The following is a 27,047-nucleotide window of genomic DNA, read 5'->3' on the forward strand; positions in this document are numbered from 1 at the left end:
GAAGATAATGACGGGCCTCATGGTACCAAGGGCAAGGGTCCTAACAAGGTTAAAGCACTCAAGGACCTTCTAGGGATCAAATAAGAGATGAACCCTGCTAATTCGCCTGATCTCAACCCTATTGAGACAATCTGGAGAATAATAAAGCAGCGCTTGAAGTCCAGGGGGGTCATCTTCGAAGAAGCTGTTCTGCGCAGGGCTATCCAGGAGGAGTGGGATAAAATAACTCTGGATGAGATTAATAGGGCTATCTCAACAATGCCAGATAGAGTAGCTGCCCTAAATGAGCGAAATGGGCGTCCTATCCCCTATTAAAGGGGTGTGTAGCATAGCAGGAATCTGAGAACTCCCGTAAATTTTGGCGCCAAGCTTCGGCCCCTTTCCTCTCGCCCTGCAAACATACCGGAGCAGGCTCGACAACATCGCCCCCAACCTTTTCATTGAAGACAACGCTACGGCTCATGTACCCTTTCGAGACTGGGTGGACGCGACTCAAGGCAAGTTGGAAGGTTCTGAGGTTCACATTCGAAGCTAATAATTGCAGCGTTCGAACGAGACACCGTCGCAAACGACGTAGGGTTGAAGCAAAGACTAGGAGATCATTCGACTATCGATCCTCTTACCTTGAGCCCTGTAGGAGCTGTAGCGACGAAGCGGGATCCAAAATGTCGTTTTATGTGAGTCCTTGTGCGCCTGTGTGTCTAGTTGCGCATTGTTCTGACAAGTGCCTATCCAGATTTCTTTCAGCTGGTCCCGATGGGCATTCGCGACAGCGTCTGAAAACAAGTCGCCAAATGCTCACTCGCATACTCAGCTACCATCAAGTCATGCCAGACTATCTTGATCTCATCTGTGTTTTTGGACTATCAGCTAAACCTCGGGATCTAAGGTTTAGCTGCTTTCGTGAGCAGACGCTGCTCGGCGACTCTTTTCGTCAGTCAGCAGTACCTGAAATGGGTAGAAGCGGGCAGCAATTCCAGCTATGCTATAATCTGAAAGCTCCCTTCTGTTCCTCTGCGGCGGCCTCCAGTCTAAAAGGAAAGGAATGAGGGATACGCAAGGTGGCGGTTCATCATCAGTTTGACACCATAGAGGGAACGACTCTCTGGATCATCACAAAAGGCACCTCGAGATCAAGGATCTTGTGCAAAAAATGACTGGGAAAATCGGACGGCCAGAAGACCGAGCTTTTGGTACACCACAAGTAAGCTTTGTCTCCAGCTTGGCGATCCATTTGTTCCATTGCCATTGGTCCACAGACGAGTGGCGATGGTATATTCAGTTGCTAGAAGACGTAACTGATAATTATGTAAGCTCCACTAAGCGCGGCCTATAGGGGCTTTTATACTTACCTTTCTATCCAGACCGACATTGCGGTAAGTGGGCCTCGTGAGAAGAGTCACGCACGCTACGAGTACAGCACTCGGGACCTTCAAGACATACAATATTACGAGGGCAAGGGCAACGAAGCGGCCACGATCCTGGAAGGGAACATCGAAGTAATTTTGGCACTTCGCGCATACTATCAAGGATATCAAGCCAGCCAATATCTTAAACGTTCAAGGAAAATTCAAATTGGCAGATCCGGGCTTCGCACGATTTGAGAAAAGCTCCGAAAGGGACAAGACAATTATTTCTGGAGGCACTACATCGTATGGTTGGTATTCTTCTCCCATTGACCATCTTAAAGGCAGACAAGTTGATGCCATCCTTCCCAGGGGCTCCTGAATGTTACCGAAGAGGCACCATGGCTCCTGTTCCCCGGGCAATCGATATATGGTCTCTGGGCTGTGTATTCTCGATGGCGGCTATCTGGGTCGCGTCCTTGGAGACAAGGGTATCCCTATGTTCGAGGAAATGAGACGGCAAACAATTATGAAAATCAGGGTACATCGCCCTGCGCACCCAAGCGCTCGTCCAGTTGAACTTGCAAAAGGTGACTATTTTCACGATAGCCAGGATGTTCTTGAAGTCGTGCAGCTCTGGCACAAATACCTGGGTAACGTGTCTCGAAGATCAGGTACAATCACAGTTCAAGTACTTGATCTCGTTGACACGAAAATGCTTTGCGGTAAACCAGCGCAGAGGATAGATGCAGAAGAACTTTGCAATCTGCTGGCTCACATTTCGAACTTAAGTGCTACCACGACGGAGGCGTCACTGCCAGAATATTTTACGACAGCGCTTCAAGAAGTTGATAGAATAGCTGCCTCGAAGCCCGTGGCTTCACCGTCTCGATGGAACAGATCCCAGGGAGGCTTGTCCCCTTCTGTTGGTGACCGTGATGGCCGGAAGTCCAAATTCGTTGATCTTCCTTTGATTAAAACAGCTCATAGATCGCAGTTTCAGACGACCAAGCTTCATGCAAACACTGGTTCGAACCATAACCAAGATCTTCTGTCTAGAAGTACAGTTGATGTGCAGGCTGCAACAACGGGTCAGCCGAGTTCGTCTACCTTTAGAGCGTATCCGTACGAGCAAGTTCCACCAAATAGTCCTTACAGTGGGCCATCCTCCCGCCCTAATCTTGGGCGCTCGGGCCCATCTACGGGGCTCCTATCTCTACAGAGCACGTCACGCCAGGCTAATTCAAAACGGCATTCCAACCAACGCAAATCAGAAGACGTTTTCCAAGCGCACAGCCAGACATTTTTGAGCAAACTGCTCAAGAAGGCCGATAGATGAATTTCTGAGTCGTTATTTCGTGAATAGAGATATTGTAAGTCTTTCCCATTAATTTAAAAAGGGAACATGGTGGCTGAGTCTCACGTTTACAGAAATTTTTGGTAGACAATGCTTCAACGATGGCGCAGTTTTGGGATGAAGCGGCCATGCTTCTAGAAGTACTAATAATGAAAGCCAAGGGTCTCGATCCTGACGGAATGGATCTTTCTTTCACTACCGGACCTGTTAGAGTCCAAAACAGCAACGACGAGAGAGGTTTCACTGAAGCGATGGACAATGATGATGCCAGACCCAACGACATGACCCATACTGACATGAGTGCTTCGCTGGGTGCCATTTTGAGCGCTTATCTTCAAGAGCTGAAAAGCAAAAGACTCCAAGGCACCAGAGAGACCAAGAAAAGAAGGTCGACTAACTATGGAGTTAATGATAGGAAGCTGACTGTGATCGTCTTCACAGACGGGAAATGGGAAGGAATGGATAGAAAAGCTCAGGTCGATCAGATCATTATTGACTTCTCCAAAGCATTAGAAAAAGAGGTTCGGAATCTACAAAAGCGTTATGTAAGCATTGAGTTCGTCCAGTTCGGCAATGACCCAGACGCAAGTCACAGGCTGCGGCACTTGGATAACGACCTCAATTATGCTGGAGTTGAGTGAGTACAACCCATTTGCTGGATTGTTACGTTTCTGCATCGCTGACGAAGTGAATACAGTGACATCGTTGATACCGAACCTTCAAGGGGCGATGTCTATAAAATGCTTTTAGGTAGCTTTGTGGAAGGATTTGACAAGAAAAATGACGAACCAGAGGATCCTTCGCCCATTAGCCCTGGCAATGGTGCTGCTATTCACGAATCGCCGCCACGGCTCTTCCAACCAGGAGTGAATCAGCCTTGGCCGCAAATCCACAGCCCTCCGCCAGCCGAGCTCCCCAGTCCAGAGTATGGCCGATCTCAGTTCATGCATCGCCCGAGTAACAATCAAACACACACTGTCCCTGCCAGGCCTGAGTCTTGGTGGCATCAACGATCATATCCTCCCTAGCATGGAAGACCTCCCAAATTCCGAAGGGATTCTCGATAGCCTTCCCAAAAGAACCCATGGCCTTCCCCCGTGCCCCCACAGTGTTTCAATACCAGGGTAATCTGACGAATGGCTCACTCCAGAACGATGGTCCCGCATTACCGACATGCGTCAGAACAATCCGTGAGGAGAATGGAACAACATCACATCTCAGCATTTGCAAGCAGCCCAAAGGCCAGGTGCACTCTAAGTGTGATGGCGATCTTGCATGCCGGCCGGGAATTTCTATCCATAGTTCGAACAGTTTCTAGATAGAGCTTCCCAAGGATGTCAGCACTGTGTCTCCGATAACAGCCTCAAAGCTGCCAACCGTCACTTTACTCCTTACCGGAAGGCTCCTCTATTCGTCTCCAGAGTCGACCTGTCATATGGCAGCCCCTTCTCTTTTGGTCGCCTTTCGATACCGACGACGTCCTCGATCCGTGAGCATTCTACCCATAATCCTGGATCTGGCGCGTTGCTGAACGCTGAGGGGTGCTTTCGGTACCGGAAGGCAACCCCGCCATGCTGAACAGAAACAACTATCACTTGCTAGCCAATTTCCTACCCAATGGTCCTGATTTGCTGAGACGCAAAGGCCGTTACGCATGCAATGAGACCTTAATCGGAATGGAGCCATGAAGATGCGACGAAGAAGGGTTGGATCGTTGGCGGCTCTCGACCTAGAGGGACCTTGGGATGAGGAAGACGTGGGCCAACTTGGCATTCTCACGTATCTTGACAAAATTGGTGGGGAAGGGAACGGTTGGAACCTGATGGAATGGTCGCCATTTGGGGGCATTCCATCCAGGGGACATCTCTTCCCCAGTCCTCCAACCGTTCATGCGTGTTTACTGTAAATAGAAAAGGAGTCCCAAATCTGTTAGATAGATTCCGCGGCCCCACAAATGGGGCCCCTGGTCGAAAGCGCCAGAAAAACCAGGCTGAATTCATCACTGCTACACCATTGCTTGACCATGATTTTTTAGTTTTTAGTTTTCTCATCTTTCTTTTCTTTGATGGATGAAAACGCTCATGGGATGGAATCACAAACGGACTGCGGAGCCCTACTTAACGTGGGACGGTAAACCAGCCTATACTTTGGACTAACTCTGACGGTCATGTCATTCTCTCAGGCGGAATTGCGAGTGAGGAAAACCTATCGAGAGTTCGCCGCCCTTTTCCTGATCCGACGAGTTCTCTGGCAAGGTACTCTGATAACCTGTTCTCAAGCCTCGCGCCATCCAAATTTCATAGGTTTCCATCCTTCAAGCGGATAGGAAAATCTGCGCAAGTCTAAACCCCGGTGACACCATTATATGTTGTTGATGAAAGTACATCTGTAGTACATTTTGGAAGAGAGTGGCGGTCACGTGAAATATGTTAATTACTAATATCCAACAAAGATCATTTTAAGCCGCAAAAGATTTATTTGGCCTTATCAAGACTTCTTGTCTTCACGCATACACGTGCGTATAAGCGTGTTCGTCTCGTGTTCGTCTCGCATTCGTCTCGGGGTGAGCGTGTTGATTTGGTAGGGCTAAGATGGCCGCACTGGGTGTCTTTTTTTTCGTCCCCCAGTTATTTCCTGACCAAAGTGGTGAAATCTGTATGATTGGTTAGGGCGTCGAAGGAGTATTCTTCTAGATCCAGATAAGCAGAAGGATATTGCTTGTGTGAACCATAAACTTCTATCAAGGCCCTGGTCGCGGAAGGAATTGCTGGGGCTTGGTACCTTGATTCAGCTCATTTCAGCTCTGCTCAGGTTTGGTCTTTTTTTTTCTTGCCTCATTTTCCAGCTCAATTCTCACGATACGGCTTCCCTATTCCCGGTTAGTATAATCTCTGTTACGCAAATCAAATCCTCGCCTATACATTTGAGATAAAAGCGCGGTATTCGGCCATACTGAGAGTTAGCGTAAGAGTAAGAGCCGTGTATATCATGATGTTGTCGCCATGTCTGAGAAAGCCGAGACCTGTAGTGAGCTTGGGGCAGATTTATCTTTACTTGGCAAATACTCTGCCGTCGTTGTCCGCTTCCCACCTCATAAGCATTATAATATTTGACCGTAATATCCTCTCATCTAGCTTCAAGACTATCGGTTTCGAATTTGCTCTTTTCAACTGAGAAACAGACCTTTAACCTGGTCTTACCTCTTTTTCCCAAGTTCCCTACGAGAGCGCAGTCAAAATGCCGAAATATAAGTATCTCAGCATCCCTCATATGAGATCTGACTGACGTTCACACTCTTCTGTAGGTTTTACTGCTATTCACCATGTGAGCTGCTTTCTTGATCCTGACCTTGAGGTTAGGCGACTACTGCGATGTCTATCTTACACACGATTCCATGTCTGTACGCAAGGCACACAATGCTGGGAGAAATCATTTGAGGAACGTGGTGGAATACTATCAACGTAGGTTTTGCTCTCCTCCTGAGATACTCGTTAAAGTGGGAATGCTGATTGATGTCTCTTTGACAGAAATTGGCCATGAAAAAGCGCAATCAGTTATCGATTCAATCACATCCTCGTACGCAGACGCAGGTCAAGCAAACCCTATGCTGCAACCTCCTGCTGGTGCTGGAGGGTTTCCACCTCCATTTCCCGGTGGTCTTCCTGGTACGTGGATGCGTTGCACTATTTGTTTAGACCACTCTAATCTATATAGGCATGCCCCCTCCACCATTTGGTATGCCAGGTGCGCCACCTCCTCCGGGCGGTCGCGGCATGCCGTTCCCTCCTTTTCCACCAAATGGTGTCCCGCCTCCCAATCTTCCAGCTGGCATGCCTTTTCCTCCACCAGGCGGTTTCCCTCCGAACTTCCAGATCCCGCCTCCAAGCGCGCCTGGTGGTTTCCCCCTTCCAGGACAACTTGGTGGACCTCCTCCAAGTCCAGGACCTCAACAAGGACAGGGCCCACCGCCTGGATTTGGTGGGCCTCCGGGTACAGCAGGAGATAGAAGATAAGATGTTTGATATGTTCAGGAAGTTCGCTCTGGAACGATCAGGTGGGCGAAGGCATCGGCGTATTAGAACATACCCTGGCACGCATTTTCAGGCGCATTCAAGGTTTTGCTAGGTCAACCAGAACATTGCGAAAGCTATGGTCTGTAGAAGCACAGTGGTCACAAGTAGCTGGGAAGAGCGGTTCGGGAAGTATCGGCACCCAAAAAAAGTACCAACACTGGAGGTATGCCCTTCAGAGGCAGATTTTTCCAAACGCATCACTAATCTCCAGTGTTGTCAAAGAGGTCATATTGAGGTCTATCAATATCCTTAATGCCATGAAGCCGGATCTACGCGTCCTTATTGTGTCCTGGCATTCGCATCCCTTTCTATGGGTAGGCTGTGGGCCTCGCCCTGAGGAAGTGCTGTCGCTAATCTGCTTGCGATGGTCGTTCCTGCCCCTGATTTGACGAAAAGCTCGCCGACCGCATCACACAGTCTTTCCAAGAAGAGTGAACATATCCAATCATTTCTTTATTCACTGTTTGAGCCTACTCCTGTTGCCCCATCTTTACTGCTTCCTGTTGTCTACATTCTTCTTGTTGCTCTGTCCATCCATTGTGTCCTCACGATTCGTCGTAGAAACGCTGCACTGTACACATCCGATACAGCTTGTCCATCACCCAAGTCCTTCCCTCGATCAACGTTTGGTTCCACGCATGTGCCCAAAATGGACCACCTTCAACGTGGCCCATCATCAGTCAAACTTCAAAAGCCCCAAAACGACGTTGCTCAAATGCCAACCAATCCGTCTCACAGGGATTACTTCAGCATCAATACCACAAAGATCTATAGCGCAAACCCATCAGGCAACTTCACTGTCACATCCCTTCCACTCACACGTCGCCACCTTCAAGATCTAGAGTCACCTTCATACTACAATCTTCTTTTCGACCTCATTGCAAACAAGTTCAGCAAAACTCCACTTCAACGTCGATCCTCGCAATCATTCGCTCCGCCACTCCAGACAGCAACAACAAAGCTGATTGACCACCGGAGACCTACCTTAAGTGCGACAAAGTCTGCTGAAGCTGTCTTAACGCCCGAAAGGCGTGAGCATCAGCAAAGCCGTGGCTGTACAAAATCTGGCTTTAATCGAATCCAAACGACGGTTCCTTCCTCCCCAATCGAAAGTCAAGCACAACGTTCTGCCCAAGGTTACCAAAGATCTCAACTTCTCGCAGCCAATCCAGAAGACAGACCTCTCTCAAGACTAGACCGTAGCCGACCTCGTAATAGTCCGTACGAAAATCCGTCCCGGATTGCAACAAGGTCTGTTGGGGCTTTACCAACATTTTCCCAACATACGCCTCACGAACATTACACTGAAATACCTCATCGTCCACCAGCAGTCAGTACCAGGTCAGCTGAAGTGACTTTGCCAAGACAGAACAGCGTCTTCTGCGGCTTTCACACGCGGCACTCAAAAGCGACGGACTCAGTTGATTCGACACTAAGGTCTCAAACGCACACTGACCACTACGAGACACTTATTCCTATTCGACGTCCACAAAAGATCACTAGCTCTAATCTGAGCTCTACCATCTCTCTTCCGGCTTCAAAAATGTCACTAGAGCATCCTCATCCATCGAACCCTGACTCTTCCGATCCATTCAGTGCCTTTGAGAATCCTCACCAAAAGACCACCCTCTTTCCACAGAAGGCACATAACTTCTTCTCCCGCAGGGCCAAAAAGGCTGATCGCCTCCGTGCGGCTGAAGAGAAGGCTGAACAGAAACAAAAGGAACGTGTTGACAAGGCTGCTAAGAGGATGGAGAAAGAAAACGCAGATGCTGCCAGGCGTGCAGATAAGGAACAGAGGGAAGGGGCAGAGCAGATGAGGAAGCTGGAGATGGAAGTGGATAAGCAAAGGAAAAGAAGAGAGGAGCAGGTGGCAAATATGGAGAAGAAGCGGAGGAGGGAGGAAAAAAAAGAAAAAGTGGTGGAACTGAGGAGGCGCAAAAGAGCACTGGGAAATATGTCTTGGGGATTTGATCCGGACGCAGGGACAAGGGCCAACAGGGAATCAGGAAGTGGCAGTGTAGAAGCCAATACTTCTGACAAGGGCAGGCCTTCGAGAGAGCACGGCGAGGCAAAGTTGAACAGGCTAAGAAAAGGAGCAACCTGGGGTATCGATAGTGGTGGACCAGGACAAATTCGTGGGCATTATAGCCCAGACGTTAGCAATGGTTGATGGTGGGCACAGGAATTTCGATTGACGGAGATCAGCAGGTTGCTTGTGCTTTCAGTCAGCTAGAGGGAGTTCCACTTACGGCCAGCAGTCGAACGGGGTTAACCTAAGGTTACCCAGTCTACCTAGCTTTCATTTGTGCTTAGATCATTTTTTCATCTCGTTCGTGTCGACAATTACCCTATGGTCGGCCTATCCAGTAAGGTGCAGAGAACCTCATATTCTTATGAGGATCCTAAATCTTACCTCTGAAACAGCATATACTTCAACATTTGCTCCATGGCATTCTTGACTTGAATGAAATTGAGAACGATATGACATATATTAATCGGATGGATGGATCTGATTTGCTAGGGTGAGGAAGAGAGTCTCTGACAATATCCATGAAACTTACACTGGGAAATTTTCAACAGCTCAATGATTCATTTATATTGTTGTCCTCTTTAACTACATACACCGCCAGGCGCCAGGAATCTCACCAAGTCATCTCCGCACACACATACTTCAATAGAACAGTTGGTATGCGAACCTCAAGGGGAGTTGTCCTTGAGTAGTTTTCCCATCAGCTGTAGCGTGTGTGTGTGGCTTCAAGTTGTGCAGACAAGATCCGCAATGCTTAAAGGCTACAGTAGTTGAGGCATTTATAACCTGTCAAACGACAGGAGCGCTCATTGGTTGGATTTTCTACGCGAAACGCCTGCGTTCTGCCTGCTTTTAATTGGTCAATTTCTGCTGCAATTTCGCAGCTAATTTCTGTGCCGTACTGCAAATTTGTACTGATTTCTGCGCCCTGCGCAGCTTTTTTGAACGAACAGAGCCATTTCTTCTATCTGCTGCACATAACCCTAACTGGGTGTAGATGGAGTGCCATCACATTCAGCTCGTGAGCCCCTCAGCACCAAAATCCAAGAAAAAGTCAAGGACAATATCATATCCTCACCAGCTTCCGCCTATGGACTCTTGAAGAGATCGAGAAACAAGGATCATCTACATCATCTCTGAGAAATTGAATCTACAGTCTCGTGTATCAGCCCGAGTTTGTTACGCGTATTCTGAATCACTCCAACAACCTACACTCCCTAAATTCAGGCAGCATGGCGAGTCTGCCGCCTGAAATTTGGGCATTGGTCCTGGATTATGTCGCTCATTCCGACTTGAAAAACTGCCGTTTACTTAATCGGCAGACCTGCTGTCTTGCGTCAGGCTTGTTCTTTTCAAAATTATGTACCACTCCAAGCCATAACAGCTTGAATCGAGCCGCAAATATTGCCAGAAACCCAACTATTAGCCAACACACGAAAACGTTTGTATATCATATAGATGCTCTGCACAACGAACCCGATCAATATCAGCTACATCTTCTACGGCACTTCCGTTCGGGGCCCAACCCTCATGGTTCTGATCTTGCTCGTGAGCAGAAGTACTCCCGTTTGGACGAGCTCACTGCTGACCTCGGTATAGCAAAAGAAATGATAGAGGATGATGGTGAAGGGTATAGGCTGCAGCGCCTCCTGACGAAACTTCCGAGCCTGAAGTCCATCCAGCTGAGATGCACGAACGAAGCATATGCGCCCAGAAGCAATGTTGGAGGTTATGTGGGGCAGTTGGGCAAGCTTAAGCTTCATCCCGTGACGGGACGGTTGATTCTGGTCCTGCTCCTTCTAATGAAGAACCCCAGTACCCCAGTCACATCAATCGTATGTGACAGGCTAGACTGGGACTTCTTCTACAGAATATCGTCAATAGGATCAACCGCATACTCACCTTTAGATCGGTTGCGCCATCTTCAGCTCGACTTCACGTTGCTACACGATCATGCGGTTGCAGCAAGCCTGTCCTGCCCTGAGAACTTTGAGCAATTTTTCAAGGCTACGTCCAATCTTGAGGTACTGATCCTGGACTTTGGGGCCTATGACAATTATGATATTGCTGATGGCGCAGAAGCAATAGGAAATGCGATTCTTGCTTCCAGAAAATGGTCACGCCTAAAGACATTATCCCTTGCAGGCTTCATATTTGGACATGACGAGCTGCTTAACTTCCTGGACCTCCATCCGACCTTGCGGAACCTGCGTCTTTCCCAGATTTTCTTGTACTCAGGTACTGTTCTGTCACTGATTCTCGAACTGCGGAAAAACGCGTCTCTGAATCACCTTTCTTTTCATGGCGTTTATGATGATCGTATCTTCGAAGATGACCTTTCTGAAGGGAGCGGGAGTTGTATAGCACCTGCAAATGTGATGCATAGTTTGGGGCAAACCGATTCTCGGTCGATATCATGCTCTCCGGATGAAGAGGGTCCAAGATGCGCTGGGTACAGGGCCGATGAATGGTTTGGGGGTGATGGCTCATGGTGCACATGTGATGGCACACCCGCAGACGAGAGCACTTCTCCATCTTGTTGAACTCCAAAATACAGTTTGCGCTATCCTGCTACGCGTTTCACATGCGTTTTGTTACAGACTTGTTACGCGTTTCCCATGAGCTCCGCATGTATTTTTGGTATCTGCGTTTCACGCTATTTAGCTTGGTATCGCAGAAATTGTACGTATAAATACGCTCTCTTTTCGCACCGAATAGATAGAACAACCTAGCTATTTTTCTATTGATCCATTGATTAGTCAGCAAAGTTCGACACATCTTAATTGTCTGCCAAGACTATTACTATCTAATCAATCATGACATATCTCAAAAAGATGCATTAGATACACCGTCAAAATTTGAGCCAAATTTATCATTTCAGTAACTTGAGGCAACCAATCATGAATATGGCTATTCTACTAAACACTTGTTGTGAGCACATTGGTCGTAAGTTACATCGATTGCGCTTTCCAAACAGGGACCTCACCGCATACCCATTTGACGACTAGAAATGTTCACAAGGTAGCACTATCGAGCTTTTTTATCCATCCGTGACCCTGCGATTCGTCATGTCCTGTCGGGTCGGGTAGGTGCTCCAACACTGGTCGATATGCAAGCTCCATCTGTGACATATTACCAATAGTCTGATTTTGGAGAATTCTTTTTGAGTCTTTCCCGAGGATCGAATCTGCCAAAAGATGCTTTTGCCGTCCAGTAGCTGGGCCCATTGTCGGACTTGAGCCCAGCAGATCAGTTCTGGTAGCAGGGTGACACGGAGTGTGTACGCTCTCAGATGAATTGAATATAGCTCCTTCGGCGTACGGAATCTTGTCTAAATCAAACTTTAGGTGTAAGCTGATCCAATGAAGCTTGTAACTGGTGATGCTGTCGTAGCTCTGCCAAAAACCCTTTGCATGTTTTTGGGTGTAGCTGCGATACGATTTGTAATCAGATTAGATTATCAGTGATATTTTACGATATTTTATTTAAAAGATTTCAATTCCATAAGCGTAACAGGCCAATACACAACCGTGGCTAAAAGCGAGCGTTTGCTTCAGCAAATGACTATAACGGGAATCGCGCATTAATTCAAACATTCGTTGGTATAGAGGTATAAGATTAGGTGAAAATGGTTTCAAAGTTATAAGAGTTTCATACATTGAAGTACCTTCGAGGTTTTGACAGATTAAAGGCTCAAAGCCACTCAAAAAAAGGTGTCTTTCATATTCGAGATCAGATATTCTTGGACAGAGCTCTTTATTTCATCGTCGTATCCATTGATTTGAGCAAGATGATCCGTTTTATACTCGATATATTTGTTGACAGCCGTGGAAACGGATTCTGTGTTCAGCTCAAGAGACAATCTTGTTTTGTCTTTTGATTTCTTGAGCTACTCCTCAATTTCTGGCCAATTGCGACTAGAGATAATCCATTTAACGCGTGGAAGAGGCAGTAATGAAGGTGATAATACCTAGACGATCAGATCTAGCAGCTTCTATATACATATGTAATTAATCCATCTTTATGTTTTTGATAGACTCTAGCAAGACAAACGCCTTGTGATCTATGACCATAAGATTTATGACCAACATTAATGCAATGATTAAGACAGCCATAGATGCCTAAAGGGGTTGTTATAAGTACTCCTGATTATGATAGACAGATAGCGACGACGGGGACTTACTAGACCGTTTGCAGACAAGACGCTGCCTTTAAGGATGGGTGCCAGAACGCAAAGAGTCAACCCGTAAATGTACAGCACCCACGACCAGCTCGTAAGCATCACCGATACCTGCCACCAATATTGTTTGAACCTACTCTTTCTCCCTTGTCGGAGGCAATTTTCACTATGACCGGGGTCTGTTGATCTTTTTACAGATCTCTTTGAGGTAACATCTTTGCCGTCGTCATCAGGAAAGTCTAATATCACACAGAGCATATCGTGAAGACGTTCTGATGGGACTGTCGAACCAGGCTGGTCCGGAAGGAGGTAGGTGGTCTGACGGATAGCAGCAGAGCAGAGCACGGCAGAAATAGACATATAGATGCTCGTGAACCAGAGGTATTTCGCAGGGAGATATAACACAGCTGGTTCAGGCCAAGTGAGTGCCGCGGTTGCCGCAGCAGCACATAAAGGACTCTGAATGACATTAGTCGACTGGACGCTTCCATTTCACACGCTTAAGGATTCTTACCGCCACACGAATGAACTCGATCTCCACAGTCTTTCTCACTTTGAATAGATGGAGATATTTAATGACTTCCTTGGGAGTATCCTGATTCTCATAAATCGCGTCCATGGGATCAAGGGTGTAGTAGTTTAACGCTCCGAAGTATGTAAAACAAACAATGCGCAGCCATGTCGCTCGCTGGCGCCTACTAAAATAAGCGTGCGCATCAACAGTAAAATTGGGGCATTTACCTTGAGCGTTGACGAGGACCTTCATGAAAAGGCAATTTCATGCCTTCATTGAAATCTTTCGCCACGCTCTGCCCAGCCAACCAGGCGCGTATCATATCTTCTGAAGATGCGAGTCTTGAATCATGTTCAAGCCCGGCCAATAACTACAGATCAATTCGCCAGGTTCAGTAAACCAAGGACACCGACGGAGATTCCTTGTTTGAGATGGAGTTCACAGTATTCACTTTAAATTCAGGAATAAGGCACCAGACATATCGATAGCGTCCTGTAGCCACAAATGAGTTATTCTGTAATGAGGTCTTTGTCTTGACGCTGCCAGATATTGGCATCAAACTACAGTGCCACTTTTTAACTTCCTGCGCCACAAACTAGTAAATTTTCTTCCCTTTTCTGTCTTTCGCGAAGCATACTGCTTCCTACAACCTTTCTTCAATCCCTTGCAACTGCCTGCGTTTCTTCTGCTTGTTTCTGCTTGTTTTTACACTGCAAAGTTTGCTACACCTTCAGTAATGAAGAAATGATTACCTGATATCTACAAGGAAACCGAGCTGAGCAAGCTCGATTGTTCTGAATACGATGAACCAAGTAGCACCATCATATGTGGAAGAATATCTGCCAGTGAGATCTTAACCGCATCGGATCAACAAAAGGAGGACAAGGTCCGACTACAAGGTCTTAGTGTCATAGCACCGAATGTGTATGTTGGTATGCACGTTCAATTCTCAAGGCTCGGTCACGAAATTCTTAACATCTTTCCTCAGGGGCTCTTCGCAGGTATTCAGTATCTCATGTACGACTTTGCCATATCTCCCGGAGTCGGAGTTCATCAGTGGAATATTCAATTAAGGATGCTACCTCGTCTTTTCTACGTACGTATAAGGAATTCCGCAATCACATATCGAAGATATTGATCTCATGAAGCGAATCCACCTTGCTACAATCTTTTACGGCCTTGTCATCATGCCTCTCAAAGGCGCCATTCTGTTAGACTGGCTCCGTATCTTCATACCCCGAGGCCAACGGAATGCCATGGATAAATGCAAAGCAAGTCTCCACTCACAACCTGGGACCAGTCGGCGCTTTTCCACTTTCTCAACTGCTGGTCTCAGATATAGGTCTTACGCCTCCTCTGTAATAGTTGTCTGCAAGTCTCTTCCATCTCAATGAAGGTGAAGTTTCCCCAGGTGTGATCGAGGATGAATATTTCCTGTTCATCCAGCTAGAGTTGTCGTCAGGACAGTCACTTGCCCAATGCCCCAATTTTCCACATGCAAAGCACTTATTTCGGTGTGTTCCCTTGTCACTTCTGCCCTGTCTAGGTCGTGAAATAGGGTCTGTGCAATTAACAGCGTTCCCTTGTGCAAGATTGCTACGCATGGCTGCCCCCATCTTCTTGACAACATTCCCCACTGTCTCAAAGTCTTCCTCGGTGGGCCTCCCATACTTGTTCATGTTGAAGTGAGTCCGCGCGAGGGAGAATTTGCTTGTTGCATCATATCCCACATTCGGCGAAGAGAACTCACGCGATGCTGCACTTTCGACGGCATTCCGCGTCTGCGCCACTTGTTGAGCTGGGACGACCATCAGCAGCTCCTTCATGTATGCTGATGCCACCGCCGCCGGGTATGGCTGCCATCTCTTGTTCTTATGTGAGTCGGCGTAGTCACAGATGCCTCTGATGACGAGACACGGAAAGTCGTTCATCAGCCCGGCTGCTTCCATCTCAACGCACAGAATTTTCATATCTATCTTCAATTCATCTTGCACTTCTGAGTCCTTCACGACAAGATTCGCGGATCCGATCGTGCCGTAATGTATTCGCGGTTCATTGTCTGATCGAGCGTGGCGAGATATCGTTTGTTGTCGATCGCATTTGTCACAGGTCACGCCAGGTTGATGCGTGTAGGATGTGAGAAACAGCTGATGGGTTCGGCAGAAGGCGTTGAGGAAGGGGGAGGGTGTGCATACTCGCGGCAGTAGTGTTCAACCGAGGGATCTTGGGATGTTGGGTGGCGGTGCGAGTCCCAGACCTGGTGCTGCTGGTGGAAGGAGCAGGGCGGGCAATCCGGCCTTGGGTACGATGAGCGGAGTGGGAGGGAATCATCCAGCTGTGGGCGGCATGGCTAGTGCGTTGAGGAATTGTGAGTCTACTATAGTATAGCGCTCCTGATAATATCTTGAAGAATCCATGTCCCTCCCTGAGCTTCCAATTTTTATCCTCCAAGAACTCTCTGCCTCTTAGCCGACGCTGGCTCTGACGCAATGGCCTCCTTCTCGGAATCTGACAAAGCGTTGGCGACGACAGGTGAGAATATCCCCTCGCCTGTTTAGACGCCGGAGCAGTACGATGGGGGAAGTTGGCTGTTGTTCGTTGCCAGAAAGACATTTCCCCTGGGTGGCGACTCTGACGTTCGAAACGGCACAGTTCCTGGCCCTTCAGGCATGATGACTCTGTTTGGATTGAAGGATCGAGGATCGTGGATGCGAACAAGTGCCCAGTCGCCTTGCAATGATATCCATTTTGTCGTGTCTGATCTCCCACCTTAGGGAGTATGCACATACGAAGCTTGGCGACTGCCAGGAAGATAGCCAAGAAGACTGAGGCAGCTGAGGAAATTCGACATTTCGCGGGCAGGAATATGTGAGGTTTCTAAGTCGTGATCGAAATGACCTAAATATACAACATTGTTCTCCGGTGCCAAAAGCCTCGACAAATCATGGTGATCATCCTCTACCATAGGCGGGCCCCTGGACTGTGCTTGATGGAATGCATCGAAGTCACTGTCCCAATCACTTCCTCGATCCCATTGTTCGTCAGGATGCTCGTCAGGATGCTCATCCGATTGTTGATCGAAGGGCTCCTCAGACTCGTCCAACTTCGCCTCTGGGTCCTCCTTGTCTTCCTTGGGGAAGGCATGCGCCACTGACAAGATAGTATCGGTTATCGAGGAGGAGGAGAAAACCACCAAGCGTTGCTTGCCTCCAAAGATTCAGCCTCGAAATTGGTGTTGAGGAGATGAAAATCCTGGAGCCCCCCGGCAGGGCAGGTTGCTCGGTAAGGTCGATATCAGAAACGTGCTTTTCAGCTGATCCATTTACCAGGCTGATGTCCTCCCGCCAAGGCAGAAAGTCGAACCCCAAATCGAGATCAGCGAAGGATGGAATTTTCTGAGCACAGAAAGCGTCCTTTTGGCGATCCTGATCTCGCTACATCTTGCAATGATGGTGAGTAGGGCTGAATCAATGACTCCTTCCCTGTGCTCAATCATCCAAAGCTCGATGGTACACGTTGGGTGCCTCTTCCGACCTTTGAAGATCCATTTTCCATTCCCCTCCTCGTTCTGGATGCGAATAACCATGGGAAAGAGCTCATCTTGCCATCTTCGAAGGACGCAACCGCTTGGCCACCACCCCATTTGGTCACCAAACAATCTCTTGGGGCCATCGCAATCAGCGCCATATTTGGAGCATTGTGAGCTTGTCCACACCATGATTGATGGCAGCTTTATCTCATTCCCGGGTCGGCAGAGCGTTATAGATCTCTTAGACGAGGTCAATTATTTCAGAATATACCTTTGCTGCAGATCAAAGAGAGCTTAAAGGCCACTAACCCACCATGGAGGTTGCCCAAGTCAGTGACAAAGCAGCAAGCAGAGCTGTCGATTCTGCATACAGCTGTAGCTGATGGTGCAGCCGAGCCCGCGAATGCACTTGAGGGTCCCCGGGCAGTGAAAGAGATTGTTACGCAAAGCTTGGAAACCATTTCAACAGCCTCACCCTTCCCTATGAAGACGTCATCACCTGAACTTTTGTAGCCTGATTTCAAAGCAAAGAATTTGATCCGAACAGGCGGAATTGATGTTATATGGACGAGCTTCCTATCCGAGCATCTATAGATTGTGCGTGGCGATCAGCTCAAAGTGTTCGGGCATGTTTCCCTCCCTTGAAAATATGCAAAGTCAACTGAGGTGTACGTCAACTTCTTTTCTTGAACCGTACTCATCCCTCGCTTTTGAAGTGGGATTTGGCATAGTTGCAGTTTTGACCAGCCATCGCTCGAACTGACGTCGATCGTGCTTAGAAACCTATATCCAGACAGCTTTTGGGAGGAGACCGAGGAGACAATAGACCTGCTTTTCCCAACCAGAGACAGCAAAGATTCCAGCCGTACACAAAGACTACGCGACAGATACAATGTAGACATCGAAGCCGCTCGAGAGCTACCGCCGGCAATGACGGTTAGCCATTACAAGCACGGGGCCCACGTCTAACGGTTGTGCAAAATGTATATGATTCGTCGAGGCCGAAACGTCCCTTGCAGTGGTGGTATGATCGTTGAAACAGGACAGAGTGGGCAACCCTGGCAGTAGCCATTGTTGTGCTCGTCCTAACGCTTCTTTTTGGCATCATCTCGTTGGTGACAGGCATCATACAGGCATCATACAGGCATAAGCGTCAGTCAGAAGCATGAAATAGGGTATGTTGCTGCTGTTTCATAGCCGGCACCGTCATTCGCGAATCCTCACCATCTGTACCCACTTCTTCCACTCGAAGCTTTCGGCATCATTCCAGTGCCAAGTTTCATGCAGGCCTATGCATTTCTGAAGAGCTACGGAGTACTACGTAGTAGTAGATGTGTGCTGACACTGACAGCAACGCGCAGCTGACATGGATTACTCATCATGCATTAATGCCAACTTTACAGAGTACATAGTACGTAGTAGTACTTTTTACTTTCCCGTGAAGCCGCTTCCAAATGCCCTGCTGCCCCTGAAACTTGACCAAAATCCTTCTGTTCTTTCTTCTCTGTCCTCTCTCGGGGCGGATTCAGGCGTCTCTCGTACTCAGTCTGGCCGGTGGTGTAGTAAGTCACTCTCATGGATTTCTCTGGATTCCTAGACAGGTGGAAAGAATGGTACTGCAATGTCGATCAAAGATTCAAATCTCAAGCTGAGACACGCGTTCCCTACTCGAGTACCGACTGATCAGCATGAACCCTGCTGGCTGCGGAGAAATACAACGAATGGCTCGTGGACCAAGCCGCCAACCACGTCTCCACCCACTGCACCTACTGCACGCTTATCAGTTGCCGGAATGTGCCTCGCCCAATTAGGCACCAACACTAGTGATCAATTTGTCCGAATATTGCAACCACATCATCCACCGCTCATCCACCACGCAGCCTCAGTGCTCCCCCTGCTCGTGCCATTCTCAGAACTTGTCCGCTCCTTTCGCCGGTGACTTTCTCGCTTACAACATGAGACAAGCCTTCAACCATCATTCGTTAGGGGTCGGTTTCTTTCCCAGCTTTACCCAACAAGCTTTGTGCCTGAGACTCACGAACAAACTGGCCCCAAGGTAGTCGAGGGTTTCACTCCCATGGATTGCTTGATCTTGCCTGTTGTGGCCCCTGCTTCTGTCAGGAACCATCGCTAATGTAAGTACGGACTAGGCTGTCTTAGAAGGATCGCCTAGATGCTGCCGTCGCTTTCTCTTGGTTTCCCGAAGTCTTTCCCGTGATGAAGCAGCGTTGTCGAGTCTTTCCCTTCTATTGTCTCATTTTTCATTTTGGGTTTTTTGATTGCAGTTTCTTGTTCATGTTTACCCCACAGTCATTGCTAGTAACCTCGTCTACTCGTCTCTTTACAGGTATACCATCAGTACTGCTGCTGACTCGTGCATGCTTGAGATTACCGTCTATCCTTACGTACAACACCAATTGAACCCCTGTCCCGCAAACGATATGGAACTTTGTTACATCATCCCTGTACACAACCGTTGGGATCTCCAACAGTTCTAAACTCACACAGAATATATCGTGCAAGAGCTTCCGATCTCACATCAACTCACCAACAGTTCGTCTACCGAATCCCAATTGAATCACGATCTTGCATGAAAAATCGAGTCCAATATCACATGCGTCAGAACTGAGTGAGCAGCTACACTACGTTCTGTGCCCATATTGCAGTGTTCATGCAGGACGTGTCATGGCAGACAAGATCTCAATTACCATCTGTGGGGATGGCGGATGTGGTACGTCAGACAAGGGAGAACGAGGAAAGCCAGATATTTGCTAGGCTAACATCAATTTTTGCTCGAGAACAGGCAAGTCCTCAATAACGCTTCGTCTTGTGCGATCACAATGGACCCAAGAGTTAGTCAGAACGATGTTTCCATACTTCCAAGTGAAACTCCGTCATTGAAACTGACACCGTTGTCCATTCTAAAGATACGACCCCACAATCGAGGACTCGTACTCGGTAACCCGCACCATCGAGGGTCGCTCTTATCATCTCTACCTTACCGACACCGCCGGCCAAGAGGAATACCGTTCCTTTTGGGCCAGTTCCAACCTCTCCTCCGACGCCTTTTTGCTAGTTTACGACCTCACTAATCCTTCCTCGCTCGATGCACTTACCCATTATATGGAGATGATCGATATCGAGACCGAGCACCGGGTAGAGGAGAATGCCAGCCTGCTGAAAAGTGACGGTGGAGTCCTAGGAGAAGAGGAGCGGAAGTTGGTCAAGCCGATGCCGGTCAAGATCGTTGCTGGGAACAAATGCGACCTCAAGGCAGACAGGAAGATAAGTGCAAGGCAGGGATTGAATTGGGCGAGAAGACGGGGTTGTGGATTCATGGAGACCAGTGCGAGGGAGGTGGTGAATATTGAGGAGACTTTTGCCCGTACGTGTGGATGTTCCGTCTCAACCACTGTTCCCTTTTCCATCACACCAGGTCACTCCACCAAAGCATCACAGCTGAAGTGTCAATCCACTTGATTTAGCCTGAGTCAAGCTCATGCCTTCTAGTAATCGTCCGTCGCGTTATCGAAGCCCGCCGCCAATGCCAAATCAACCCCATCAACCCCAATCCCTACAGCGGCCCCAACACTTCCGTCCGCACCTCGATCATGAATCTCACCAAAGAAAACGCGCTCAGAGCCGCCGCTGGTCGTGGAGATAACGACACCATGGTGGCCGTCGCCAGGACACCCGCTCTCCTCCGTCCCACTACCGCCGAATATGATGATGAGGAAAAGAGAATGATGGTGAAGAAGGGGGAGAGTACGAGGTTGGATGGCAGGCCTGTGAGGAGGAGATCGATCCTGGGGAAGGGGGTGAGTATATTGGGAAAGTTGAAGTGTTGGGGTAAGACGAGACGCCGATGACCCTGACTGACGAGATGGTGCGGGTTGTTGCAAGTGAGATAAGGTCAGGCGGTTCCCGGTGCAGGCTTGCCATTGACATGTACGTAGTGAGCGATGCCATTCCCAAATCTTCACGATATTTAGATAACTACATTGCATGACCTTGTAAGACCAAATGTTCAGTTGAACGCCAGACCTTTTCACAGTCAAATACAGAACCATGTACGAGGTTGAGTCGCTCGTGAGAAGCATAGCCCTTCCAAGGAAACAGGAGACTTTCAAACATAACAAAATCGTCTTTCTCAGCACACCAAATACGGAGGAAGTCTCTCTTCTACTATTCTGTGAGACTGCATCTTTTGACGAGGCACCAAAAGTCCCTTACCACCCTACCTTGCCTCTCGATCTTCCCCAGGTTCCCCCCCTACCAACGCCCCCCCGCAACTTTCGCCCAATGAGCAAAAAGCCTTCAACCACCTATCCTCAAGCCACCATTCTTCTTCTGCCTCTCACCAGCCGTCCCGGTCAAATGCATACCCGACACTAGAATCTGCTCAGATCTGTGTTTTTAACAACTGACAGCCCATCTTGCTCACCCTTGCCCACACCATCATCAATCCATCCATCCATCCATCCATCCATCCATCCATCCATCCATCCATCCATCCATCCATCCATCCATCCATCCATCCATCCATCCATCCATCCATCCATCCATCCAAAAACAACCACCGGCAGCTGCCACGGTGTAAACTGCCAGTCAAAAAGTTCAACTCTCTCTACCGAGCTTCTTCCCAGATCCACCCAATTCAACCCACAAAGAAAACACCGCTACTCCGTACAGCACAGTATAGTATCATGGGGGCATTCTCCCCCCAACCTCATTCCTAAGTTAGCCAGGTTTCGAAGAAAAAAAAAGAATGGAATAATTCAATACTCCCCTTCCTACGTCATGCCCTTTCCCTTCCTTTCCTTCCTACAGTGTAGTTACCTAGCTAGTCTTACTACATACCTGCCGACGCAGTAGATCCACATATTTTGTTAAAAAAGTGTGGGTGCAAACCCAACCCAACCCAAGCCAACGCCCCAGCTAGCTACTTCTCGGGTCCTCCGGTCCGGATGTCCGCCGGGGTTGTGGTTAGCTTGCTAACTAACTAGCTAAGGTAGCTAGTTAACCACCACCACCACAAGACAGGACAAATATACGTAGTAAGTAGTTATCCACCATTAGTCACCCAGTTTACACCATCAGTCAACGAGCAGCTAAGCAGCCATCCGGTCGATGGGTCGATGGGTAGAAATTGCCAAAGGGAATCGCAGAAACCGCAGCATCATCACCCAAGCACGCTGGGATTCAAGGTCGAGGGGGTGAGGGGGGGGGGTTCTTCCACCTCAAGGGGAAAAAACCCAAAACCGAGGAACTGGGATATATTTAAAAATATTTTTATATATATGTATATATGGGCACACGCAAACAAAATTTTCAATATTCCACAAACCCCTGTTCTGAATTCACCCCCCCACCCCTCAATTTTTTCTTTTTTTTCCCGCTGGTCAAAAAAAAATCACAAGCAAACTTTCCGGGGACTATTGTCAGGAAGAAAAAGAAGGGAAAAAAATTGTGTGTGTGTGTGTGTGTGAGAGAGAGAGAGAGAGAGAGAGAGAGAGAGAGAGTAGAGAAACAAAAACAAAAGGACGGAGGGATGGATATATCTGGGAGGAGAAAAAAAAAACAAGACCAGACAGATAATGATAATAAAACGCCCTCATCGCTCATAGAAGGGGAAAAAATTGGAAAACTGTGACCCCGCCCGACACCACCGCCATGATCACCGCACCAGAAAAAGGGGGGTTGGTTCGTGTATTTTTTGTTTCCCCCCCCCTTCGAGAAACACCAGCAGGCAGACACACACACTCTCTCGCTCGCTCCAAAGCACCTGCTCCCACGCTCCACGGATCACGAACACCAAGAAAACAAGGAAACTCCAATATTCAAGTCGGTAAGATATCACTATGTGGTGGTTCCGTGCCTTCATCGATCCTGGGGGGTAAGCTTCCCCCGGACGTTGCTGGTTCGAGTTTCGGCATCTTCTTCAGCGCATGCATTGTAGTTGATCCTCCGCCCGCAGCTGGTGGTTGTTGTGGTTGTTGTTGTTGTTGTTGATGATGGTGAGGCGACTTCAATCCAGCTTCTGGCGGCGAGGTGCGAAGAGGAGAGTTTGACGACTTTTCACCCTGATCTCCTGACGTCTTGCGGGGTGAGACACGACCGCTCTGTCCGAAGAGAAAGACAACGTGGTCAGCGAAGTGTTGACATACAAGGATGAGGAACAAGGGCGTTGTTACTGACCTGTTTCGCCCACCTCAGCCCACAGCTGTTACACAGGTCACGCCGTCCGCTCGGGCCTCTTCTCCACTCCGGGGTAACTCTGGTATGACAATTCGCGCAGTCCTTCTCCATCTGCCCAAATCCTTTCCTCCTCTTCCTCTTCTTTCTTCGGCTCAGTAGGCCCTGCAGTTCTTCGATGAGGATCCGATTTTGCTTTTCCATCTGACGTAGCTCGAATTGCCAGCTGGTGCTTCGGGTGGTTTTTAGTTCGTCGAAAATGTTGTCGTCGGATGCCAGAGCCTCGGCTTGGTTCCCGATACAGAGGCCAGCGCTGGTTTGAGAAGTGACGCCGCTGTCAAAACCGGGGGTCTGTAATGGTGTTTGGGATGACTGAGGTGTGATGGGTGGTCGAGATGGTGTGTGTGCGGTGGTGGTGGTGGGCGGTGGGGTCACGTTGGTTGACGAGGTGGTGGAACCAACCGAGGCCTGGTCGGTTCGTGGTGAAGGAGCAATACTTGGCCGCGACGTCGGAAGGGTGGATCGGGACATTTTCAGGAATCGAGTTTGAGCGACCAGAAAAGTTGGCTTGCTGCCTTCTTCAGCATCTCCGGGATAGATGGTGGTTTGTGCCTGCAGCACTTGTCCTCTTCGATTTTGCATCTCATGTTTGAAGGTGGTGGACTTCTTTCCTGTTCGTGCAAGCTCTAGCACACGAGTAAATTCCTTTTTGGCCTCTGCTCGCATCATTGCCTGGATGCTGGTCCCAACCAATTCGGCCGGTGAACGGTCGAGGAGCGCCCGGCAATTCGTAGACACGAAAAGGAACATGCCCGAAGTGGACATCTTGCTCCATAATTCGCTGTCACCGATTCCTCCGTTCGCAGTGACTTCAGTCCTGCTGGTCGCATACACTGGTCTTTCTCTACCCACCATAATGATACATTTTCGGCCTTTACCTTGTTCCGTGTGCAGACAACCATGACTCTCGAACCAGGTGTAACCACTATGCTTCCTGCGGATGCGGAACACGACATTGACGCTGGCACCACTCGAGGTGTCTTTCAATTCACGTGTCACCGGTACGATATCGCTGGGATGGCAAACAGACGACAAGGCTGTGCCCACCAGCTCACTCGCATCGTATTCCAGGACTTTGCGACTGGCCGGAGAGAGGTACAAGAAAAGTCCTTTGAGCGACAGAACATGCACTACGTCGTCAGTATTCTCAAGAAGGACCTTGTCCCAGATTCGTTTCGAGAGCTCCGATTCGCCCGAACCAATCGTGCTGAGTACAGCCGAGACCTCATCACGTCCAATCGTCTGACCAATGTCACCCTGTAACGTGTTCGTATCTGGTGTCTTCAAGACATAAGGTGGTAGTTGATTCCGTTGATAATTGATCGCGTATGTGCCATCTGCACAGCATCAGTGGTGTCCTTGCAAGACAGACAGCTATTGTGCCTACCTGGATTCTTCCCTGCCACAGAGTTTGGTTGTTCCACCAAATCCACCTGGAATCCTACATAATACTTGTACTCCCTAGTATCCCATGCTACAGGTATCATAGTCAACAAGTTCATGAAAGGCTGCCCTCCCTTCCGGTAGTTGATAAGGCTGAGCTGGATTTCTTCTCTTCTGCTAATCTTCTGTTTCAGCGATAGCACAGAGTTGTCATCGACATACTTTCGTCGCACTCCAGGCTGTACTTTCCCATCTGGAGCTTGAAGAAATCGACAATTCCGCCCAACAATCTCCTGATTCGAATAGGCCGTAAGCCGTTCAAACACGTCTGAGCAATATACGATCGGCATGTCGGGTAGACTGATATCGCACACCACGAATGCACAGGACAAATCCACTGGTCCGATGTTGATCTCCGGTTTTGGTCTTGCCGCGACTCGCATCTGGTCTGCATTAGTCATGCACGAACTCGCATATCAGAATCGGAAGATGACACCCACCAAAACACCCAACATGTCGAAACCGCTGGCGGAGTAAATGTTAACGAATTGAGGCTGCGGAGGTTTTCCTAGACCGTGATCTGCGACCTCATTCGCAGCGCCGTTAGATACTAGTCTCAGATTAGTTCCGACCTCTCCCATCCCGGCAATATGTTACTTACTGCCGTTGCCGTATGGACTCCTGATGCGCGCATTGACGTTTGGAGGTGCGGTCGATGGTGGCGGATGTGCGGGTGACGCCATTGCCGATATGCCAGATCCTCTGGTTGTTGGCATGATACTGCGTGGCTCTGTGCCCTGGGTTTTCATTACAGGTATGTTTTGTATAGCATCTGGCATCCTCATGCGCGAGACTCTGTCCATCAATGATTGGTCCATAGATGCACCACGACCTGCAGGGGAGTCTTGGCCCATGTTCTGGAACATTGGTGAAAAGGTTTGATGCGTGGGAGAAGCAGGGAATATGGCTTGTTGTGGCTGCTGTTCTATCTGCGGTTGGACATTCATGGCAGGTCGATCACCGCTGACACCATCGAAGCCCATGGGAATCTCCATGTTGGAGAGAAACTGGGCCGAGTGATCGAGATCGAGAGGGGTGCTACTCATCATGGCTGGAGAGTAGCTGGAAATACTGCCAAAAGCAGGGTTCATGCGGTTGAAGCGTGTATCGAGAGCTAGACTTTCTCGCGATCTTAACTTTCGGGGATCTGACGTCTTCTGAGACTGCCCGGTCTCGGCCAGCGGACCTGACATAGCAGGGTGAGGTGGACTTGGATCAAACTGAAAATTCGGCCGGTCAGGATGTTTGGACGAGGCGAAGTCGAGCATCGATGACCGCTGTGCATCTGCTTCCTCGTCCCCATTCGGTTGATATGCTGAGTTCAACGTTGACCGTCGCCTCTGCAATTCTAATTCGTTCTGGCTGATGATCTGATCCAATGTTTGGCCTTCTTCACCGACCATCGTGGTGTCTACCATGCCTGGCACCATGTCTGGCACCAGGTCCTGTTGCATGAATGTGTCCATAGACCGGCTCGGGTCCATGGACTGCTGGTATTGTTGGCCATAATATTCAGACAGGACATTCTGCGCCATGGTGGGCAATCACCGCAGCCAGCGCACTGTGCGGAGGCGATTTTGCTTGCTAGAGCGAGAAGTAGCCAAACTTATGTGCCGGCTGTGCCCCAAGCCGGAGTCGCCTGGAGAACAGAAGGACCAAAGCGAGAATTGATCCTTGAGATATGCACCATTGCAGTGTCCATGCGCAGGCAACATGCTATTTCGACAATCTCATGCGCGGCTTCAACGACCGGAGAGGAGCTCCGGTAGCCCTATCGCGCCGTTGAAAGAGGTCCAGCTTGGAGTGGCGGAAAGCGTGGTCGTGAAGGCTTGAAGGTCGTGACGCCAATCTTCATCGATAGAGAATCCTATATCGAGAATAATGATCTGATCGTACGAAGGTTGAGCAGAGGCGGATGCGATGTGTTGCAGGGTAAAGCAGTGGTTTCTGGGTGTCGGGTGGGTAAGTGTAGGGGAGTCCGGGGTGTAGGGGGTGCTGCCCAGCCTGTCCGATGCCCAGCGACTTGGACCGCTTTACGACGTTAACCAGCTAGCTTCCGCTTTTACTGATTTGTGTAGGCTGCCCTTTTGAGGCGCAACCTGACATTTGGGGGCAGCCGAGGCGGGGTTTGTGCATTTCGGCCCCTAGCTCCCCTAGCATCACCGAGCAGCACTCCACAGTCATGTCACAACAACAACAATAACACCAATAACACCAACAACACCAACAATAATGATCACAGAGTCATCACCGCAGATCCGTGGTGGAGATCAGCTTGCCTACAACACATAATGACTAGAGTGGCATATTGGCACATT

At 48.8% G+C, this 27,047-nt stretch overlaps 6 protein-coding genes across 6 annotated transcripts; 4 read left to right on the forward strand and 2 right to left on the reverse strand.

Annotated features, from left to right (window-relative positions):
* Positions 1-2,804: 2,804 nt before the first annotated feature.
* On the forward strand, positions 2,805-6,716 carry EPUS_04519 (uncharacterized protein; the record flags this gene model as incomplete). Its single annotated transcript, XM_007807294.1, has 6 exons — positions 2,805-3,340; positions 3,401-3,628; positions 6,008-6,027; positions 6,063-6,164; positions 6,231-6,368; positions 6,418-6,716. 6 exons carry the CDS (start codon positions 2,805-2,807, stop codon positions 6,714-6,716), a joined length of 1,323 nt encoding a protein of 440 aa, XP_007805485.1.
* Positions 6,717-7,425: 709 nt separating this feature from the next.
* Positions 7,426-8,949, forward strand: EPUS_04520 (uncharacterized protein; the record flags this gene model as incomplete). Its single annotated transcript, XM_007807295.1, has 1 exon — positions 7,426-8,949. The coding sequence occupies one exon, from the start codon at positions 7,426-7,428 to the stop codon at positions 8,947-8,949; it is 1,524 nt and encodes a 507-aa protein (XP_007805486.1).
* A 1,091-nt stretch (positions 8,950-10,040) lies between these two features.
* Positions 10,041-11,351, forward strand: EPUS_04521 (uncharacterized protein; the record flags this gene model as incomplete). The annotated part of the gene is made up of 1 exon (XM_007807296.1): positions 10,041-11,351. One exon carries the CDS (start codon positions 10,041-10,043, stop codon positions 11,349-11,351), a length of 1,311 nt encoding a protein of 436 aa, XP_007805487.1.
* Positions 11,352-14,821: 3,470 nt separating this feature from the next.
* Positions 14,822-15,451, reverse strand: EPUS_04522 (uncharacterized protein; the record flags this gene model as incomplete). The annotated part of the gene is made up of 1 exon (XM_007807297.1): positions 14,822-15,451. One exon carries the CDS (start codon positions 15,449-15,451, stop codon positions 14,822-14,824), a length of 630 nt encoding a protein of 209 aa, XP_007805488.1.
* A 4,265-nt stretch (positions 15,452-19,716) lies between these two features.
* Positions 19,717-20,900, forward strand: EPUS_04523 (uncharacterized protein; the record flags this gene model as incomplete). The annotated part of the gene is made up of 4 exons (XM_007807298.1): positions 19,717-19,762; positions 19,835-19,883; positions 19,959-20,416; positions 20,542-20,900. 4 exons carry the CDS (start codon positions 19,717-19,719, stop codon positions 20,898-20,900), a joined length of 912 nt encoding a protein of 303 aa, XP_007805489.1.
* A 1,971-nt stretch (positions 20,901-22,871) lies between these two features.
* EPUS_04524 (uncharacterized protein) lies at positions 22,872-26,264 on the reverse strand (the record flags this gene model as incomplete). Its single annotated transcript, XM_007807299.1, has 5 exons — positions 22,872-23,153; positions 23,230-24,623; positions 24,674-25,112; positions 25,170-25,279; positions 25,331-26,264. The coding sequence occupies 5 exons, from the start codon at positions 26,262-26,264 to the stop codon at positions 22,872-22,874; spliced, it is 3,159 nt and encodes a 1,052-aa protein (XP_007805490.1).
* Positions 26,265-27,047: the final 783 nt, after the last annotated feature.

Source organism: Endocarpon pusillum (genome assembly GCF_000464535.1).
Source record: "Endocarpon pusillum Z07020 unplaced genomic scaffold scaffold6833, whole genome shotgun sequence".
Classification (NCBI taxonomy): Eukaryota; Fungi; Ascomycota; class Eurotiomycetes; order Verrucariales; family Verrucariaceae; genus Endocarpon; species Endocarpon pusillum.